At 40.4% G+C, this 18,967-nt stretch overlaps 1 protein-coding gene across 1 annotated transcript; it reads left to right on the plus strand.

Moving 5' to 3' along the window:
• Positions 1 to 3,199: 3,199 nt before the first annotated feature.
• Positions 3,200 to 18,480, plus strand: CNEP1R1 (CTD nuclear envelope phosphatase 1 regulatory subunit 1). The gene is made up of 6 exons (XM_042969548.1): positions 3,200 to 3,330; positions 4,429 to 4,500; positions 7,446 to 7,519; positions 10,537 to 10,646; positions 10,763 to 10,817; positions 17,112 to 18,480. Exons 1-6 carry the CDS (start codon positions 3,306 to 3,308, stop codon positions 17,151 to 17,153), a joined length of 378 nt encoding a protein of 125 aa, XP_042825482.1. The 5' UTR covers positions 3,200 to 3,305; the 3' UTR covers positions 17,154 to 18,480.
• The last annotated feature ends 487 nt before the right edge of the window (positions 18,481 to 18,967 follow it).

An 18,967-nucleotide genomic window follows, 5' to 3' on the forward strand; every position in this document is an offset into this window, starting at 1 on the left:
GTTCTCTGTTGTCAATGCAGAGCCCACTTGGGGTCCTCTGTTCCCTCTCTTTCTGCCCCTTCTCTGAGCATGCTCTCCCTCTCTCTCTCAAAAAAAAAAATTTAATAATTTCAAGCATGACTGAAGAATGGATGAAGACATGGTGAACACACACAGACACACACACACACACAGACACACACAGACATGCACACTGGAATATTACCCATCAAAAAGAGTGAAATCGTGGGGTGCCTAGGTGGCTCAGTCGGTTAAGCTTCTGACTCTTGATTCCAGCTCAGGTCATGATCTCATGGTTGGTGAGTTTAAGCCACACATCAGGCTCTGCGCTGACAGCTTGGACCCTGCTTGGGATTCTCTCTCTGCCCCTTCCCTGTGCGCGCGCTCTCTCGCTCTCTCTCTCTCTCATAAATAAATAAATATTTTTAAAAAAGAATAAATCTTGTCATCTGCAACAACATAAGTCAGAGAAAGACAAATACCATATGATTTCACTCTTATGTGGAATTTAAGAAACAAAACAGGTGAATGTAGGGAAAGAGAAAAGAAGAAAGAGAGGGAAGCAAACCAGAAGAGACTCTTTTTTTTTAATGTTTATTTATTTTTGAGAGTGAGAGACAAAGCACGAGCAGGGAAAGAGAGAGAGAATCCCAGGCAGCCTCCTTGCTGCAAACACAAAGCCCAATACAGGGTTCGATCAGTGAAGTGAGATCATGACCAGATCCAAAATCAAGAATCAGACACTTATGGGAATACCAGCTGGTGCAGCCACTCTAGAAAACAGTATAAAGTTTCCTCAAAAAGCTAAAAATAGAACTACCCTACGACCCAGCAATTGCACTAGTAGATATTTATCCAAGGGATACAGGTGTGCTGTTTTGAAGGGACACATGCACCCCCATGTTTATAGCAGCACTATCAACAATAGCCAAAGTATGCAAAGAGCCCAAATGCCCATTGATGGATGAATGGATAAAGAAGATGTGGTATATATATACAATGGAGTATTACTCGGCAATCAAAAAGAATGAAATCTTGCCGTTTGCAACTACGTGGATGGAACTGGAGGGTATTATGCTAAGTGAAATTAGTCAGAGAAAGACAAGTATCATGGCTTCACTCATATGAGGACTTTAAGAGACAAAACAGATGAACATAAGGGAAGGGAAAGAAAAATAATATAAAAACAGGGAGGGGGACAAAGCATAAGAAACTCTTAAATATGGAGAATAAATTGAGGGGTACTGGAGGGGTTGTGGGAGGGGGGATGGGCTAAATGGGGAAGGGGCACTAAGGAATCTACTCCTGAAATCATTGTACTATATGCTAACTAATTTGGATGTACATTTAAAAAAATAAAATGAGAAATAATAAAAAATAATAAAAAACAAACAAACAAACAAACAAATAAATAAATAAATAAAAGTCCTTCCAGGAAACAAAATTAGAATCAGACACTTAACCAACTGAGCCACCCAGGCACACCCCTACTAACAATGTATGAATGCTTCAATATCTTAACCAGGTTAAGAATTTTGAACCCAAGGTACTGGGAGACCAAAGGATTTGTAAAAACATCAGATAAGGGTGCCTGTGTGGGCTGACAGTGTGGAGCCTACTTGGGATTCTCTCTCTCTCTCTCTCTCTCTCTCTCTCTCTCTCTCTCTGCCCCTCCCCTGTGTGTGCGCAAATGCTCTCCCTCTGTGTGTGTGTGTCTCTCTCTCTCGGATAAATAAACAGCAACAACAAAAACCAAAATTTCTTAACATGACTATGAGGGAAATAGGTTTCCCTCCTCTCCTCCCTCACTGCCTCCTAACCCCCATGATCCATACATGTCGGTGCCCGTGACAAGCTAAGAATGTGCACCCTTTCAAAGACACATTCAACATTTATTTGAGCACAGTTGAAAATGAAAGATGGAGAGGGAGAACCCTAGGAGGTAGTCCTTGGTCTTTCTGTTGTTCCAAGCTCTTGCTAGAAACTGACATACCCTATCAGGCAAGCAGAAGACCTGCAGTTAACAGGTCTCTGGGAGGCCGTTAGCACAGTTCCCACTCACCACAGTGCTTTGTACTGTCCTCTTCATCAGTGTGTCTCACTCCTCACCTCCCCAGCATCTAGCCCAGAAAAGCCTATAATATAACAGGTGCTCAGTAACCATTCTTTAGACACTGCTAGAGACCAAAGGAAAACGTGATGAACAAGGCTTGGAGATGGAGAAATGGAGCCTTGAGCAAGAAGTGAAAAGGGATAGTTTGACTTAGGGCTTAAACAATTAATGAATTAATTAATTAATTTACCCCTCCTTTAGCTCACTGAGTGGTATTACTGTTACTTCCTTCACACACCTATCGTTATCTGAAATCAATTATTACTTGCATGATATTTATTTTTTTAAGTAAACTCTACACCTAACGTGGGACTCAAACTTAGGACCCCAAGGTCAAGCGTTGCATTACTTATTTGCATGTTTATTGCTTGCTGTAACCCTTCCTCTCTTAGGACAGAAATCTTCTCTATCTTCCTCATAACTGTATCCCTGATAAAATACAGTGCCTAGAACATCATCCAATAAATAGTTCTTGGATGAATAACCACAAGGAACCCAATAAGAAGTATTTTAACTAAATATAAATGTAGTCAATACCTTACAGATTTTTTTTTAAGTTCTAGGTACTGGGGCTCATACTTTGCTTGCCTTCTTTATGATTTATGAAAGTCGGGTAAGGTGAGAAAAATTGACCAAGGGAAATATACCTACTTAAGGAGTTAGGTTATCAAGGAAAGAGGTACTCTACCTAAATCCATTATTTGGGTTCTAGTTTGTTCTACACTCCCTTACGTGCTAGAGGGAGGGTAGCTGGTTCATTTCTGATTCCCTCATCAGCGACCAGGACACCGCTGGGAAGGAAATGGGCGCTCAATAATAAACATTTGAGGAATGAAAGAACCTGACAAGAAGCTAAGAATACGAACTGGCTCGGACAGGCTGCAGTTCCCCCCCGGGGCAGGCGGCGGCGCCAGCGCTACACCAGCTCGGCCGCCGGCAGTTCTTGGTCCCTCCGGCTGACCGTCCAACGCTAGGCCCCGAGGCCGGTGCCGGAGTTAACCAATAGAAACCGTATTAGTTGTGGGGTCTGGCAGTGATGCCCAATGAGCGTAGCGGGTGTAGGTAAGGGGAGGTGCGACGGGAGGGGCAGCGGGGAGCGGTTGGAGGTGGGAGCTGGCGCTGCGGGCCGGGCGCGGGCCGGGGAGCTGCGATGCGGACGGGGCAGCGGCGGTGACCCGAGCTGCCGCCCGACATGAACTCGCTGGAGCAGGCGGAAGGTAGAGTGGGCTTGCTGGGTTGCCCGGTCCCGTCCCGGGCTCCTCCCGGAAGCCGGCGGGGCTCTGGAGGGGCTGGAGTGGCGAGGACCCCGCCCCGGGGAGAGGAGGCCGAGAAGGATGGACTGAAGGGGCTCGGAGCTTGGGGGCCGAGGGGCGGCCAGAGAGGGCCGGACGCTGGTTCCGGCGCGTCTGGCCTCCGAGGGCGCTGGGGGGCCGTTGCGTCAGCTCTCCCATCCCCCCTCTCCCCCCACCCCCCGCAGCTTGGACCGGGAGCCCCTCTCCTGTGCTGCTTTTGTTTTTATTCATTGGCAAAGATTTGCATTTTGCTTTCTGTGAATGCTAATTCACCTTATTTTATATTGATAACCATGGGAGTTGTATCTTTAATTCCTGTTGTGGTTTCCGGTAACCGTTGGAGTAAGGGAGTGCCTCTTGATCTCCTTTTAAAGTTTAAGAAACGCGACCGAGCCTTCGTTGCTCACTTAGGAGCACCTTGGACGCCCCTTTTAGAAGGCCTCCGAGTTTGAGCTTCAGTAGTATCACGAAGATCACCTGTAACCCATTCAGAGGGAGGAAAGGGGAGTGTCTTTCCACACCCACCCGTTAGCCGTATCAGGAGTCCAGTAAGACCGGACAGAAAGCATAGCCATTAATTAAACATGAGGGCTGGAAAGCGGAATCGGGTCATTGCGGTCAAATAGACCTGGAAGCCTTTGAGGTTAGGGGAATACGTTGTTCTAATAGAAAGTTCTTGGTTCCAACAGAATTAAAACTCGCCCTGATTCTGATCCTTTTATTTGCAACCCCCAAAATTCTAGCTTTTGGCGCCGGCTGAGGCTGCTGCTGATTTTCCACATACCATTTTACGAAGCTTCTAAAAGTGAACCAGCCAGTTTCCTTATATGTGAAATTGGAATTAAAGAAATCTAATGTTTTTGTCAAGTGCTTAAAGCTGTCATAGTAAACGAAGTAAACAGTGCAGTGATACATGTAAGTTGGCGTGTAACACCTGAAGCAGTTAGAGTATCTAAAATTTCATCTTAATAGATTCAAACTCGTCAGAGTGGCTAATTAGGAATTTGACATCTCTTTACCTAGATCTCAAGGCTTTTGAGAGGAGACTTACAGAATATATTCATTGTTTGCAACCTGCCACTGGACGTTGGAGAAGTAAGTTCTTGAATGTTTCTTTAAGGCAAAATAAACTGACAATTGATACTTTTATCTCTGCCTAGCAATGATTTGCTTTTGTGTAAAATTTTTGGTTAACAAATGTTTTACTAAACCATAAGATTTCCTTTTGTTTTGACAGTTTTTACTTTTTTTTTTTTAAGTTTGTTTATTTTGAGAGAAAGTGGGGGAGGAGCAGAGAGAGAATCCCAAGCAGGCGCCACACTGTCAGCGCACAGCTGGACTAGGGATCGATCTCAGAAACTGTGAGATCACGACCGGAGCAGAAATCAAGAGTCAGAGGCTTAACTGGCTGAGCCACCCAGGCGCCCCTGTTGTGACAGTTTTTAAATTTATTTAAATTTGTAAACAATGCATCCTAAAGAAATTGTGAAGAAAAGGAACTGGCCATACAGTGTTTTATGTGTTTGAATTTTTATTTTTCCGTTAAAATACATGCACTTTTAAAATTAAATATTACAATATTGGTAAGTAACATATATAATAATTTCAGGAGCTTGTTTAGCAGTTTTACAATTTGGTTATAAACTGTTGAAGTTTTATTGAGGAAAACCATATTTAATATATATTTTACAAAAGTTATAAAATTACCCTTAGTTTTAGCAGAGCGTGATTGTGTTGTTTGAAAGCCTATCCAAGAAAACATTCACCTTTTAACTGTATATTCAAAATGTCACAAGTAACACAAAATAGGATTGAAAGAATTGTGGTTATTACCCCGTGGAAATACACAAGAAATGCAGGCAAATACACAAGTAATGACCTCAGCACACAAAATGCTTTACTCACTTATGTTGGGACCAGTCTTAGGTTCTTGGATGTATATTATTAAAATTGAATTCCTGCAGGGGCACCTGGGTGGCTCAGTGGGTTGAGCGCCGGGCTTCAGCTCAGGTCATGATCTCGCAGTCTGAGTTTGAGCCCCGCGTCGGGCTCTGTGCTGACAGCTCAGAGCCTGGAGCCTGCTTCGGATTCTGTGTTCCCCTCTCTTTCTCTGCCCCTCCCCCACTCATGTTCTGTCTGTCTCAGAAATAAATAAACATTAAAAAAAAAATTTTTTTTTAAATTGAATTCCTGCAAAGAGGGAAGTACAACAGCACATGTTGAAAACATCCTGCATTTCAAAGTGTAATTCAGTTTGTGGGACCAGAGAGCACTATTGCAGTTAGGAGTGTTTTCTGTGTCAAGACTATTTGTGATGTTTTTATTAGATCTATTGGTAAAATTTCATTTGTATGCTGTGAGGATTCTGATTGGTCAGAATTTACAGGTAATGATTTTCTCAAGTTCTTTGGTTTATGGAGGAATTACCCCATAAACCTTATTTCACTGCTACTTCAAATTTTTTTCATTTTTTTTTTAAATGTGTGAGAGAGAGCCTGAGCAGGGGAGGGGCAGAGAGAGAGAGGGAGACACAGAATCCAAAGCAGGTTCCAGGCTCTGACTGTCAGCACAGAGCCCAATGTGGGGCTTGAACCCACCAACTGTGAGACCATGACCTGAGCTAAAGTCGGCCACTCAACTGACTGAGCCATGTAGGTACCCCCAAAACTTTTTTAAATGTATATGATAATGTCCTATCTTACAAAATATAATATAGTGAGTGTACTTTATTTTTTTCTGTGATTGATGGTCTCTGTGCTTATTTGAAAATGACTTCAGCTTGGGTAATACACCAATCAAAAATATGTGTCTGAGGTCCCTTCTGGTGGGTTTGATTTTGCTTTTGCTTCATTTTCCAAAAGAGGCATCTGTGTAGTATATATTTCTTATTTGAAATAAGGAATTATAAGAAATTGAGTTTAGTCTGTTCTGAGCTGAGAATGTAATTTTGAAATTTTGATTCTGTACTAAATACCTAAAATGAAGATTGTTTTCCTATGATTTGCCTCTTCTAAAAATACATCACCAGGAATCCTAGATACAGTTTTACTATGTTTCTATTGTTCTTTGAATCCTGATCTTTACATTTTAACACTGTCTGCATCCTAACTGAAGGACAGTAGCTTGATACCCAGAATATTAACTAAGTCTTAGTGCACTTTTATTATTTTCCAGGAGTACCATTTATTTTTAAAAGAAATTTTTTCAAAGATTTCCTTTTTGTATACATATATACATATATATATATATATATATATATATATATATATATATATATATATATATATACATACACACACACATACCGATACCCAATGTGGGGCTCGAACCAGCAACTCCAAGATCAGAGTCACATTCTCCACTGACTAAGCCAGCCAGGTGCCCAATACTTTTTACTGTTACGTTTTATTTAGGATCTATTTAGAATTCCTAAAATAATTCTAGCTTAGTGGGGAGGAAGAAAACTTTTCTTAGTTCTACTATCAGTCATTTTTACCCTGATCTTCAAGTCTCTAAAGAAAATCTGATCTTGATTGTGTACTCCACATTCCTAACAGCAGACAGTTGTCTGCAAGGCAAAATCCTCTAGTCAGAATTCTCTGTGCATTCATAAAGGAGTCTTTGGTTTTTTTACATTTCAAAATGAGAGGTGTTTTTTGTTTTTTAACTTGAATTTACAAAATCTGCAAAATCACAAAGCACTTTGAAAGTTACATAATATGGAATCTTATATTAAAATTTTACTATCTTGGTTCTTACTGCTTTTAATTTCATTGATCTTCGAAAGTTCTGACTAAACTAATAGGGACAGTATTATCCTCAGTTACTAAGTATCCCGGTTTTTATGTGAATTCCTCAAGGTCATACAGCAAGTTTCCTAATTCCTCAGTTGAGTGCATTCCCCATTTTAATAAAATGCTGCATCCTTTGGCTGTCATTTATTAGGAATTGGTGGTATTTGTATACATTTATTCATTTATAGATTTATGTATTTGTTGACGGCTTATGTCCTTACTAATCTCATGTTTATCTTTCTTCAGTGCTTCTCATAGTGGTATCTGTCTGTACAGCTACTGGTGCCTGGAACTGGTTAATAGATCCCGAGACACAAAAGGTAGAAGTTTTTATTTATTTTATTTATTTATTTTTATTTTTTTTATTACATTTATTTATTTTTGAGAGAGAGAGAAAGCGCACACAAGTGGGGGAGGGGCAGAGAGAGAAAAGGAGACACAGAATCCGAAGCAGGCTCCAGGCTCTGAGCTGTCAGCACAGAGCCGGATGCAGGGCTTGAACCCACAGACCATGAGATTATGACCTGAGCGGAAGTCAGATGCCCAACTGACTGAGCCACCCAGGCACCCCTAGAAGTTTTGATTTAAAATTTTTTGCAGATTAAATGAGGTAATGTAGTGGTGCTTTGTTCATCGTAAAGTATTATTCAAATGCTACCTATTGTTACAAGTAGTGATATTGATCCTTATATTAAAAATATCCTGTATATTCATTTGCTTAAGAAAAACTTCGGTTGGCTCTTGTAGATTAAGTATCTTTCACAGGGAAAAAGGCCTAAGAAATATTACTCCACTTACACTACTTCTCCTTCATTTCTGAGCTTTTTACATATCTTTTTACGTATATTCACGTATTTTTAAATATTTCAGTGTAAACATTGTCTTTATTCTCTTTTGTTCATTTAGGGTCATCTGTGCCAGCTTTAAAAAATTATAAAATACGATTTTCTTCTATGACATATCTTTGGTAGTTCCTTTCCTCATACCATAAAGTATTTGAGATGACTTCGCAGGAAACATATATGATAAAATAGCAAAATATAAGTGTAAAACAAAGTCAAATTAGAATAAAAAAGGCTGATTGGAGGGCCAAAAACAGGAAGGAAACCAGGTCACAGACAAGGCCATGTGGGCCGGGAACCTTGCCAAAACTGAGTTACAAATTAGTCTCTGAGTTACCTAATCAATAAAGTCACAGTTCCATGGTTTTGTTTCTCTGTGAAGAGAACACATGTATAAGTTCCATAAGCTAGCAAAAATTTTGTCCACGTTTATCTTTTAAAAAAAATTTCCTGCCTGAAATTTAATATAGGAAACACTGAGAGATCTCCCGTTGGGCACTGTCCAAGAACATCCCTATACCAAATGCAATAACAGATTTCATAATGTTATATCTTGAAGCATCCTTTGATGAAATCTGATAGCGTGTTTCTCAAAATTCTACCTCTTTCTTCTAACTTGTACCTTAATTTCAAACTCACGCTTTTTTATTAGAGAAGCCACAGTCTCCCATTTTTCAGTGAAGTTTTTTTTCCCTCAGTGGAACTTTATTTAGGTAATAATGTTGTAATTTTCTCAAATCGTAAACCCACATCCTTTTTTAAAGTGTAATTAGGTAGACTACTTCTACCAGCTTTATTTATAGTCTGTTAGGTTCTACAGAAGAAAAACCTAAAAGCCAGCTTTTGTCAGCAGTCCGAATGGCAATTCAGGCAGCCAGGGGTTTATTTAGCATGTAGTTTCCCTGACTTTATCCACTGGGGTGGAGATATAAAAGAATAGGAGGTAGGGGAGGTTGGAGATGGAATTTTACGTTAATAGAGGAGTTTTTATGGCAGATAGGAAACTCTCTTGTGTGTTCATTTAAAAAAGTCGGATCTTAAGCCTGTGCTTGGTGCTCCTCTTCAGGGAAGAGTGAGGAGGCTGCCAAGAAGATTGAAAAGGTCTGTCTTGGGAAATGAATCTGACTTCTAATTGGGAAAAATATAAGCTGATTTCAGCTAGTTGAGATCTTAATAAAACACAGAATTAAATGTAATTTGAAATAGGCCCAAAACTCTGTAGTTAATGTAATTTTCTAAATTAGGTGAGAATATAACTATTAGCCTAAGGGTTAGCTCTTTGTATTTCAGTATTTAATAACCTCAAACCTGAAAGGAGTTTTAAAAAGCAATTGTTTCTGTAGCGAGAGTTGCAGACTCGAAAGCCAGTGTGTGTCTAGCTGGGAGAACCCGAGGAGAGAAGGAATATAGCCCACTGGACAGTACACAGATGCCTGATCTAAAGGGGGAAATTGGGATTTAGATGCAGTTGATTGTTTCCATGGAGGAAAGAAAGCTGATACTGACTGTTCTAGTTAAAATTAACACCTAAGACACCATATGTGCTTATATTGTGTAGGCCATGTGAAATAGAGTTGGCCTGTGGAAATTCCTGTCCTTAAAGGTTTCACGAAGACGTTCCTCTGGACTATTAACCTTTATGCAGAATTTTATTCTTCTGGGAGCTTTTTTCCGTTTCTGATATTTCAGCCTCTCATTTCTTCATCTGACAAATCTATTTAACCCATACCATGCTGACCCAGCTAGCTTTTTTTAAGTTTAGTTCTCTTTCTTGAAATATGTACGCATCTCTCAGTAGGAGAGTGAGGTACACAGGCCTTTGGCTTAATTCTCTTGCTCCCACTTAGTAACTAGTCCGCTTGATTTCTTTTTCCAGACTTTAAACACATCTTTCCTTCTTCAAGTTCTATTCCCCAGTCATCTGGCTGCAGTGCCCACTCTTGTTCCAGTGCTGGACCCTGGACTCTTATCTCCACGTATTCATGTTGTCCTGTTGCCTGCTGTCATCTGATTATACCCAGATCTGAAATTAGCCCTTTGTTTCTCTTAGACTCTGATTTGTTTGTTTGTTTGTTTGAAGTAGGCTCCATACCCCATGTGGGGCTTGAACTCATGGCCCTTGAGATCAAGAGTCAGATGCTCTACCAACTGAGCCAGCCAGGTGTCCCGTTCTTGTGCTTTTTTAAATTGCTTCTTGCTAGGAAGGGTTCAGTAAATATTTTTTGGTAGGATGGTTTTTGATTATAGGAATGCACTTGTAATGGTTCAAGTCCTGAGAATGAATGGGGGGATTATTGCTATCTTGTTAGGTGAAAGATACGAAACAAATTATTTTTATGGCCAGCAAAACAACTAAGATTATTTTGAATTCTTCAAATCCTCGTATTTTGAGATGATTAAAATGTTAACATGTATTTAAGCACAAGTGGGGAGGTAGGTGTTGGTATTGTTCTGAGATTTTGAACATTTTTATATTTCAAACTCTTCTTTTTCAGGTGTCCTTCTTCACGTCATTATGGAATCACCCATTCTTCACCATTAGCTGTATCACTCTGATAGGCTTGTTTTTTGCTGGAATACACAAGCGGGTCGTTGCCCCGTCAATGTATCCTTTGCAGAATTGAGTTTTAGTCTCAGCTTAAAGCACCTTCTTGAGCATCTAGGGGTTGTTAAAAGCTTATTCCTCATATGATCAATTTTCCTTTGACCACAGTTTTTCAGTATAGCTGCTCGATGTCGAACTGTACTAGCAGAATACAACATGTCTTGTGACGATGTGAGTATTGTTTATGTTAAAAAATTACAGATCTGCGTGAGAGGACTGAACGGTTTTGGCTTAAGTAAAACAGACATTAATATAGATTGTCAGTCGGCAAGGATTAATGGTGGGAATATTCTTTATAGCACTGATCCTAAGATACACATTTACGTCTCTGAAATTGAGATCCATCTAATAATTTGTGGTGTTGTACAGTTTAGTCTTTTCTTTTAAGTAAGCTCTGTGCCAGTGTGGGGTTTGAACTCAAAACCCTGAAATCAAGAGTCACAGGCTCTACTGACTGAGCCCGCCAGGCACCCCCAATTTAATCTTTATTAATGACATCGCTTTTTAGCCTTTTGGCTAAGATCAAATGTAATCTTTCTTAATGACATAAAATCACCATGTAGTGTCTTAGAATTGAAGTCATCATAGGTCTAATATAGAGTGGTCACTATGGGCCAAAACTAGCTTGGTGGGTGTAGGTTTTGTAAACTAATGGTATTCTGTATGTAGGATTTTAAATTAGATCTCAGATCAACAGACTACAGACATACAAGCCAACTGTGTTTTTAAAAGTTGATCAGATTTTGACGTATTAAGAGTATCTCAGGTGTCCGATTGGCTCATTCAGTAGAGCACTTGACTCTTAATCTCAGGATGGTGAGTTCAAGCCCCACGTTGGGGTGGAGCCTAGTTAAAATTAAAAGATAATATCTCATGGTTTTGATTTGCTTATTTATTAAGGTGTTTTTTTTCCTTCAAATCAAAAAATTATTGGGGTGTTTTGGGTGGCTCAGTCAGTTAAACGTCTGACTTCAGCTCAGGTTATGATCTCAAAGCTCATGAATTTGAGCCCCACGTTGGGCTCTGTGCTGCTAGCTCAAAGCCTGAAGCCTGCTTCGAATTCTTGGTCTCCCTCTCTTCTGCCCCTCCCCTGTTCACACTCTGTTTCTCTCTCCTTCAAAAATAAATATTAAAAAAAATGTTTTTTAATGTATTAAGTAATACCTTGTATAAAAAATTAGAATAAAGAGGAAAAAAAGATACTAGGAGCAGGAAGCCCACTGCTATGAGTGAAGAGAATAAAGACTAAACACTTTGATTTTTTTTAATGTTTATTTTTTTAATTTTTTAATGTTTATTTACCTTTGAGAGAGACAGAGTGTAAGTGGGGGAGGGACAGAGAAGGAGACTCAAACTGAAGTAGGCTTGAGGCTCTGAGCTATTAGCACAGAGCCCGAGGTGGGGCTTGAAGTCACATCATGACCTGAGTGGAAGTTGGACACAACTGAGCCACCCAGGTGCCTCTTTGTTGATTTTTGAGAGAGAGAGAGAAAGTGCGCACGCATGCACAGGCCGGGGAGGGGCAGAAAGGAGAATCCAAAGCCTCCTGGAGGCTCTGAGCTGTCAACACAGAATCACATCATGACCTGAGCGGAAGTTGGACACTTAACCAACTGAGCCACCTAGGGGTCCCAACACTGATTTTTTAAAAATTAGGAGAGAAGGGGGCGCCTGGGTGGCTCAGTCGGTTGAGTGTCCGACTTCGGCTCAGGTCATGATCTCACAGTTTGTGGGTTCGAGCCCTGTGTCGGGCTCTGTGCTCGTGTCCAGCTCAGAGCCTGGAGTCTGCTTCGATTCTGTGTCTCCCTCCCTCTCTGCCCCTAGCTTGCGCATGCGCGCGCTCTCTCTCTCTCTCTCTCTCTCTCAGTCTCAAAAAAAAATAAACATAAAAAAAATTGTTTTAAAAATTAGGAGAGAGCAAGGGTAGTATTTTAAGTCAAAAGGGAAGAATTGGGCTAGTAGTGTTTAGATAATTGACTTCATTTGGAAAAAAATGAATTTAGATCTCTGCATCAATTAAACTAAATTCCAGGTAAAGTTTTTTATTTATATATATATTTATTTATTTTGAGAGAGAATGAGAGAGTGGAGGAGGGGCAGAGGGAGAGAATCCCAAGCAGGCTCCACACTGTCAGTGAGGAGTCCAACGCAGGGCTCAAACTTCACAACTTGTGGGATCATGACCTAAGTCGAAGTCCGATGCTTAACCGAATGAGCCACCCAGGCGCCCCTGGTTGTAAATGTATTTAAGAAGACATTCACATCCCACAATTAAAGCATTAGAAGAAAATACAGGTGAATATGTTTATAATCTTGGTGCAGAAAAGCTCCTTTTTCTTTTTAAGACACAGAAACGCCATCATGGAAGAGGTTGGATACCTTTAGTTGCATCGACATTTGGAAATTTTGTACAGCAAAAGGCAAGAAATTAAGTAGTGATTAGGTATTTGTGGGGCACCTGGCTGCCTCAGTGGCAAAAGCATGTGACTCCTGATCTCAGGGTCATGAGTTCGAGCCCCACATTGGGTGTAGAGATTATTGCAAAAACTAAATAACTTAAAGGGTGGGGGGGCACCTGAGTGACTCATTCTGTTAAGTATGTGACTTGATTTTGACTCAAGTCATGATCTCATAGTTTGTGGGATTGAGCTCCACATCAGGCTCTATGCTGACAGCGTGGACTCTGTTTAGAAGTTTCTGTCTCTCTCTCTCTCTCTCTCTCTCTCTCTCTCTCTCTCTCTGCCTCTCCCCTCTGTGCACTCAGGCTCGCTCTTGCTCTCTCTCTCAAGATCAAAAAATACATACATTTGAAAGGTATCTAGTAGAGGATAGAATCCAGAATATTTAAAGACGTATTAAAAATCAATAAAAAAAGACAAATAGTACATTTGATACGTGGGAAAAGGTAAGTCAAATCATAGAAGCGGTACTACAAACAGCCTCATTTGTAATTGGGGAAATGCAAGGTAAAACTGAGTTTCCATTTGTTTGTCTTGCCTACCTGTCACATGGACAGAAGTTAAACCCCCAGAACTGTGCTGAAGTAGATGCATCCACACGCTGCCTGTGGCAAAAACATACACTGGTATGGCCGTGTTGGAAGGCAGTTTCATCATCCTGTAAGATGTAAAATTGGCATGCCTCATGACCCAACCATTCTCCTTTTCTTCATCTCCCCCCAGTGGGGACCATCACATGTACACAAGGAGGCAGGTACGAAGTCGCTCATCGCAGCATCCTTTGCAGTATGGAAAAAATGGAAACAGGTTTTATGTTTCTCAACGGGGGTGGGAAAATAGGAAAGCACAAGTAAATCTGTAAATGTGGACATGGAAGGACCTCCAAGATAAGTTAGGTGCAAGAAGAAAATTACCAAACAATATACTCAGTTTGGTATTTTTTTTTTCAGTTTTTTTCCCTAGTACCATTTATTTTTTAATTCTGGTAGAGTTAACATACAGTGTTCTGTTAGTTTCAGGTGTACAATATAGTGATTTCAGCAATTCCATACATCGCCTGGTGCTCGGCCCCACAAGTGCACTCCTTAATCCCCATCACCTGTTTAACCAATCCCCCCCCCCCCCCCCCCCCCCCCCCCGTAACCACCAGTTTGTCCTCCATAATTAAGAGTCAGTTTCTTGGTTTGTCTCCTTTTTCTTTGCTCATTTTTGTTTACTGGGATATCCTCTCTCCCTCCCCCCTCTCCCCTTCCCTCCCTCCCTCTCCCTCCCTCCCCCCCCCCCCCCGCCTCTCCCCCATGCTCACTTACTCTCTCTCAATAAATAAATAAACAATAAAAAAAAAAACCTCCAGGTTTTATTTATATATATGAATGTAAACCCATAGAACACAGTCTGGGAGAATTCATGCTAAAACTGATTTCTTCTGTAAGAGGGCTAGAATTTGAGATAGATGGAAGGAAGGATTTTGTTTAGCAGCATTTGCATTTTTTATTTTCTCTTTTTAAGTAATCTCTACATCCATCATGGGGCTTGAACTCAAAACTCTGAGATCAAAAGTTGTATGCTCCACCAACTGAGCCAGCCAGGCACCCCTGTATTTGAATTTTTTAATAACGAGATTACATTAGGGGTGCCTGGGTGGCTCAGTCAGTTAAGCCTCCAGCTCTTGATTTTGGCTCAGGTTATGATCTCACAGTGTGTGGGTTTGAGCCCCATGTCAGGCTTTGCACTGATAGCATGGAACCTGCTTGGGGTTCTCCCCACTCCCCCTTTACCCCTCCCCTGGTGCATGCGTGCATGCTTCTCTTTCTCTCTCTCTCTCTCTCTCAAAATTTTTAAAAAACATAAAAAATGAGATTATATTAATGTCTTACTCATGTAATTTAAAATAGATTAAAACGGTGGATAAAACAAATGGTCTATTCATGCAGTGGAATACTGTATATTTTATGTTGTAATCAACAATATAAAATGATACAAACTACTGAAACAGTAACATGGATGAATCTCACACCCATTGAGTGGAAGAAGTAGATGCAAAAGGACACACACTAGTATTCCATTTGTGTAAAGATCAGAGACAGGCAGGGGTGCCTGGGTGGCTCAGTCGGTTAAGCCTCCGACTTCGGCCCAGTTCATGGTCTCACGGTCCATGGGTTCAAGCCCCGTGTCGGACTCTGTGCTATCAGCTCAGAGCCTGGAGCCTGTTTCAGATTCTGTGTCTCCTTCTCTCTGTGACCCTCCCCTGTTCATGCTCTGTCTCTCTCTGTCTCAAAAATAAACGTTAAAAAAAAAAAAATTAAAAAATTCTTTATAAAAAAAAAAAGATCAGAGACAGGCAGAATTTATGGTAAGTGGTTATGTCTGTGTAAGGAGTGGAGCTGCCATTGACTAGAAAGGGGCATGGAGGAACTTTCTGGGTGGTGGTGATGTTCTGTAGCTAGATCTGAGTGGTGGCTATGTGGCCGTATATATTTGTTAAAACTCATAAAACTGTACACAAGGTTTGAACACTTAACTGTATATAAATTGTACCTCAACAAAACAGTGAAAAAATTAGTGTCCAAGTTCTACCAGTGTGTCAAGGAATTGTCAAAAATCAAATGGCTGAAAATGAAGTGAAAGGGAGAATCTTAAGGTGACCAGAATCTGGACAGCACTTTTTTTTTTTTTTTTTTTTTTTTTTAAGTTTAGTTTTGAGAGAGTGTGAGTGGGTGAGGGGCAGAGAGAGAAGGAGACAGAGAATCTGAAGCAGGCTCCAGGCTCCCAGTTCTCAGCACAGAGCCCAATGTGGGGCTCGAACCCAGAATCCTGAGATCATAACCTGAGCCGAAGTCGGATGCTCAACCGACTGAGCCACACAGGCGCCCCTGGACAGCACTTGTGACCTGACGATACTGGAGTCTCAGCAACCAAAGGTGTCTTATGTTATGTTGCACATTCTCACTTCTCATAAAAGATATTAAGGAATTTTCAGACCTGCTTCTTTGACCCAATATTAGGCTCCAAGAGCCACCATGTATTGCGTGTGAATCGCATGCAGGGTTCTGGGCTTTTTACCCACACTGTCATAGTTAGGGTCTTCTGTTTTGTTTAATTATGTATTGTCCCATTTTACGGACGTATCATGATATAATGCCCTGTTCGTCATACAGTTGTTTCCACAGTTTCTATATTACGTATTGTATTCTCTGCCAGAACTTGAGCTCCAAGAGGACCAGGGAGTCTGTCTCATTCATTCCTGGATCCCTAGCATTTCATGCAAGGCCTGGACCATAGTAGGCACTCAGTAGATACTGAATGAAAGAGTTAGTACCATTTTTGTGTACAGCTTTACACTCAAGTCCAGTTTCGTTCAGAAAAATTCCCAGAAGTAGAACTATTTGGATTATGTGGTACGTACCCTTTTTTTGGATAAATAAGACAGTTGGTCCAGGGCACCTGGCTGGCTCAGTCCATAGAGCATGTGACTCTTGATCTTGGGGTCATTAGCTCAAGCCCCACGTTGGATATAGAGCTTATATTAAAAAAAAAAAAAAAAAAGACCGTTGGCCTCACAGAAGAGTTATATCCACTTAACACTGAACTTGTGAGTGTCCAGTACTCCAACCATTGGTTTACATTTTCACTTGGAATTAAAAATGTAATGTTGGAAAAGGAAAAATGTTTTTGCTCAAATACATTTATGTTTTATAAATGTCCATTTGGCAAGGAGCATGAATTGGTTTATGCATGTTGGGATTTTATTCATTGGATTGATTGGTCGGTTTCTAGGTAGCCAGTGGACAGGGAATTCATCAAACAGATTGTGTTTTAAAGTGATGAAGATTTCAGAAAGAATGCTCCACACAAGGAAAACTTTGAAAACGTAACTATTAATTGATTAATCTTTACTTAATATAAAGGGGTGTTCTGGTACCCTTCAAATGCACTTTAAGGTTTATGGAGAAGTGATATTTTTAATAGAACTGTGTATTGAAACATTTTTTTTTCATCTTTACAGACAGGAAAACTCATTTTGAAACCTAGGCCTCATGTTCAATGACAATGTGCGCTCGTTGTTATGGGACCTCCAACAGCCTTTCTTCAGATAAGTGATTGAGCAAAAAGCCATAAAGGATTCCTTTTACAGTTGGATATGTGAAGGTCATAGCAACAACTGACAAGAAGTGTGCAATATTTACCCAGGTGATCTTGATGATGATGGCTCGCATTCTCTGGCTCGGTACCTTTGATTATCTGTTTTCAGTATTAGTGTCACTTTAGTACTTCAGACCCTGCAGAGACTTTTGCAGATGAAGTATGTCTGTATGTTACTAAGTTAAACTTAGAAACAGAACCTCATCCAGTTTTTATAATGTATTTTTGCAAACTACTGTAAATAGCAAATCAATGCCAATGTTACAGGGGGAGATGTTACTCGGACTCTGTTCTCCTGCACCAGTATTTCAGGAACATCTGTTTGCCAGCCCCACAGCTCTTTAAACCCAGCTATCCTGCATAGCTGTGCCTTTCATTCTTACACTCCTCTGTTCTAATCATAATGCAAGAAAAACATCGGATTGAGCCTAAACTGAGGAAGACTCCTCTCCATTATGTACGTTGTAAGAAATTATAGATGTTTTGAGAAACAGTTTTCATTAAGCCAGATAGTGAATTTCACCCACTATTATGTTAGTAAGTTTCCCGTTCATTGTTTTCGTTTAACGCTGAATATACTTTATGTTTTTTAATTAATTTTAAGAACACTCCACAAAGGCTTCTGAATATACAAGTTTAGTTATAAATTATGTAATGTCTGGGAATTCGATAGTCATTGTTTTAGATAATTGGATTTTATGCTGTGGTGGACGTGGCTGTGACACTAGTGTTGCACAGGTGTAATTGATCAGCCCCTCCATCACAAAGGTCACGTGGGAGCGGCACCACAAACCCGAGTCCACGGTTCTCACTGTTCAGAGAGTGTTAATGACATACTGTGTATGCATATTAGCCACATGTACTATAATAGCCCTGAAACTGAAACTATTAGGATTGCTGTAAATATTTTAAAGAACTGGAGGTGCCTTTTACCTGTTTACTAGAAGATTTTGAAAAGGTTTAAATTATTTCACAAGCTGTCTTTTAAATTCCATTTAACATAAAGCTGAAAATTCAGTTAACAGGACACAAACTTTTTAGCAAGGCTACCACTTAAATGTGTTGATCTTGGCTTTCATGTGTATAAAATTTTAATTCTTTAAGCTGCAGCAATAAAACCCTCTGCTCCTACGAAGTCATAAGAGGGTATTCTATATATTCGGCATTGTTTTATTTTCTGTAAATTTTGTAGGTAAATATGTGCATAAAAATAAATACTTTATATATAATTAGTGATTGGGCTTTTTTCTTGATTCATTGAAAATCTGTAATGCTTAAAAAATTTAACGTACCATATGTATCAGATACAGGCGAGTTTGAAATAGATACCATTCTTTTTTTTTTTTTTTTTTTAATTTTTTTTAACGTTTTTTATTTATTTTTGAGACAGAGAGAGACAGAGCATGAACGGGGGAGGGGCAGAGAGAGAGGGAGACACAGAATCGGAAGCAGGCTCCAGGCTCTGAGCCATCAGCCCAGAGCCTGACACGGGGCTCGAACTCACGGACCGCGAGATGGTGACCTGAGCTAAAGTCGGACGCTTAACCGACTGAGCCACCCAGGCGCCCCCCTTTTTTTTTTTTTAACGTTTATTTATTTTTGAGACAGAGAGAGACAGAGCATGAATGGGGGAGGGGCTGAGAGAGAGGGAGACACGGAAGCAGGCTCCAGGCTCTGAGCTGTCAGCCCAGAGCCTGATGCGGGGCTCGAACCCACGGA

The sequence above is a fragment of the Panthera tigris genome, chromosome E2, assembly GCF_018350195.1.
Source record: "Panthera tigris isolate Pti1 chromosome E2, P.tigris_Pti1_mat1.1, whole genome shotgun sequence".
NCBI lineage: Eukaryota > Metazoa > Chordata > Mammalia > Carnivora > Felidae > Panthera > Panthera tigris.